The sequence below is a fragment of the Juglans regia genome, chromosome 2 (assembly GCF_001411555.2).
Source record: "Juglans regia cultivar Chandler chromosome 2, Walnut 2.0, whole genome shotgun sequence".
NCBI lineage: Eukaryota > Viridiplantae > Streptophyta > Magnoliopsida > Fagales > Juglandaceae > Juglans > Juglans regia.
Window position 1 is genome coordinate 10,197,323 of NC_049902.1, and position 3,264 is coordinate 10,200,586.

The 3,264-nt window shown below is 36.4% G+C and overlaps 1 protein-coding gene and 1 non-coding gene across 2 annotated transcripts; one reads left to right on the top strand and one right to left on the bottom strand.

Moving 5' to 3' along the window:
• Positions 1-359: 359 nt before the first annotated feature.
• On the top strand, positions 360-443 carry LOC118347849. Its single transcript, XR_004800993.1, has one exon. It is a non-coding gene; the product is annotated as a small nucleolar RNA snoR116 (small nucleolar RNA).
• Positions 444-2,321: 1,878 nt separating this feature from the next.
• On the bottom strand, positions 2,322-3,038 carry LOC118347655 (uncharacterized mitochondrial protein AtMg00810-like). The gene has a single exon (XM_035687666.1). The coding sequence runs from the start codon at positions 3,036-3,038 to the stop codon at positions 2,322-2,324; it is 717 nt and encodes a 238-aa protein (XP_035543559.1).
• Positions 3,039-3,264: the final 226 nt, after the last annotated feature.

Sequence of the window (3,264 nt, forward strand, 5' to 3'; positions counted from 1 at the left end):
GGAGTTATCTGTCACATGGTTGTGGTTATGGAACCTCTGATTGTGAAGCTCCTAATCCTAAGCATTGGGCTAACTTTCTTAGTGATGGGCCCAAAGCCCAGGGGATCCAAATGTCCCCTCCAGTAACTATTAAGAAAAAAACATACTACTTCACTAATAGTTATTTCCTTATCTATTAAGTAAAAAAGAAAAAAAAAATTAAAATAGCCAAGTGGTACTTTTGAGCAGTAACTATGAAAGGGTCAAATATCAATTTTCTGCTTACAAATGCCTACCAAACCTAGTTTATTTGTCTATCTATATGTGACTTAGTTTTCAATTTTGGATTGTGATTTTTTTTCAATTTTGATTTTCTATATTGGCGGTGATGATGATATCTTATACCATCAAACTATGAAAGGTCTTTGGAGCTTGTTGATGTCAAAGTTTTATTCGCTTAGCCTTTTTTCTTCGTATACGCTGTTAAATTTTCATAACATAGTGTTAATATTGTTATTTAATTTGATTGCAAGAGTATTTTTTTCGCGAAATTGATTGGCATCAAAACGCTAAATTGCAATAGGTTTTACACTACAAAATTATATTTCACTTAAACGCTAACTTGCATTAGAACCCTAGATTGCCTCATGCATTGTTGTATGTAAGGTAAGCCAAATAGTGGATCCTTATCTACAACAAGAGCTTGCTTTATTTTGTACTGGTCTCAATGGTCATAGCTTTCTAAAATATTGATCATTTGAGTCTTCCACATCAAGAAGTTGGAGGGAAGAGATGATATTTTCATTTTTTTTGGGATGTGTAATATTATGCACATTCTTTTTGAGAAAAATGAATAAATTTATTATTCATATGAAAAAATTATTTTTTAATAGTTGATTTTTTTTTTAAAAGAAGTGTTGGAGATTTGCAAACTCTATTTTAGGTAGTATATGCTCCCTTCGCTTGTATTGGTAACCAAACAGTGGACCATTTTCGGTTCCAAAATGAACCCCTTCAGGCTTCAACCACATTGATCGGAGTTCGTATCTAATCAATCTATACTCAATACCACTCTATATATATGCTCGCCTCCCTCAGATTGCTAACCAAACACTGGAGCCCTTCGAAAATGAAAACCTTCAACCACATTGATTGGAGCCAACATCTGGTCAACTAGGACTTAAGGTGCCTAATGGGGTACCCACCCCAGGAGAGTCTACTCACTACCCCAACTCCCGAGATAACAATTCCTCAAAACTTGGAAACCATTCAGTGATGTCGGTACCACAGTATCAAGGACCTTTGTCCAACTCCATGGCTACCAGTGGTGGAATCAGAAATTTATTGTAGGAGGTCGAGCAAAGTTAAAATTATAGTAAAATATTTTTTATTCTATTTTTGAGTTAAAATAATTTATAAGATCAAAATAATTTTGTAGAGGAGGCTAAGATAATTTTTTAGAAAAGAAATCAACACAATATGAGATAATATAATCCTGTTAAATTATAAAAAGACTAATACATATTATTATTTTTTTCAAACTTTGGGGGGTCATGGCCCCCCCTGCCCCTATGTAGGTCCGCCACTGATGGCTACTATCCATTACCATGATCCCAACCCCAACCCCAAACTTAGGCCCACTCTTAAAATCCTCCCAAATCCAAAGGCGCAAGCTTTTCTTGGCAGCACCTTTGAAGACATGGGCCCGAAGAAGTAGAGATCAAGACAAGGACCATACTACTTAAGCCCCACGACAAGGGCCTATAGAAATTTTGAGAAATGCTATCTTACGGGAAGAGATATAGAGAAGGTTTCTATTAATTTATATACACATGGTTACACAGTTGTATAGAAAACAAAATTAATGTAAATATAGTATGTACATAGCTGGTTATTCCTAAAATACATCTATGCAGATATGTTTGACGTGGAGGAATTCATGGGGTATTATCCTTTGTCATGTAGAAGTCTTGGAGCCTGATCTGAGGACTGTTGCATGGAAAGTGGAATGATTTTGTCTTAGTGTTGTCACTCCCCATCAAACAATTCTGGTCTGTAGAGTATGAAAAAGAGCTTTCGACAGGGGTTTTGTGAGAATGCCAACAAGTTGATTTGGTGAAGAGACACACCGAGTTTCCAAAGTCCCCAAGACAACACATTCGCGAACTCAGTAATAAATCGAGTTCAACATGCCCGGTGCGTCAATGAAGTACCAGATTCACATTCATATACAAAGCGTTGAGATTGTCACAGTGCAAGATAGGTGTGGTGGGGAGAGAAATGTTGAGGTCTTGAAAAAGGAAGGAGAACCATGTAAGCTCAGAAGTAGTCGAGGTCGTGGATCAGTGTTTTGCCTCAGCACTCGAACAAGCCAGTGTGGCTTGTTTCTTTGCACGCAATGAAATGAGGTTGCTACAAAGGAAGGTATAGTAGCATGAGATGGAGTGGCGAGTGAGAGGGCAGCATGCCCAATCGACATTAGAGTAGGCATAGAGGTTCAGTGTGCTATCAGCAAGAAGTCTTGTATTGAAGTTAGCGGTGCCTTGAACGTACTTGAGAATTATTTTCATAAGTCGAAAGTGAGTTGCAGTTGGAGCTTGCATGAATTGGTAAGCATAGTTGGTAGGCATACTGAAGGAGAGGTCAGGTCTTGTAAATGTGAGGTATTGCAAACTTCCAACAATGCTGCTATAATAAGTGGAATCAATGAACAACTCAGTGGAAGAGGAGAGTTGTTGACCTTTGCTGGAAATGGGAGTAGAGATAGGTTTACAACCAATCATCTCAACACATTGTAAAAGGGTCTGAGCATAGTGATTTTGTGAAATTAGTAGACCATTATCAAGCTTGTGGACTTCCAGACCGAGGAAGTGATGGAGATGCCCTAGGTCTTTGATGGAAAATTGGCGAGCTAGCTTAGATATAAACCATTCAATTTGAGAAGAATCACTACTCATCAACGTGTAAGAGTATAAGAATGCTTTAAGAAGTTCTGCAAATGAAGAGACTTGGAATTGTGAAGCTACAAAAGAAATCAAGTTGTAGTATTTGTGTCCCATTATAATTGATCAATTAAGTGATTGATTTTGAGTTGGTATAAACCCATTAGAAATATGAGTCACGTGTGGAGCACCTAATAGAATTAAAATTCTGAAAGTTAATTAAGGTGCCGAGTTGAAATGAGATGAGTGAAGATGAAAGTTTAATAAAATATTATTAAAATATTACTTTTTTAATATTATTATTATTTTAAAATTTGAAAAAATTAAATTTTTTATTATATTT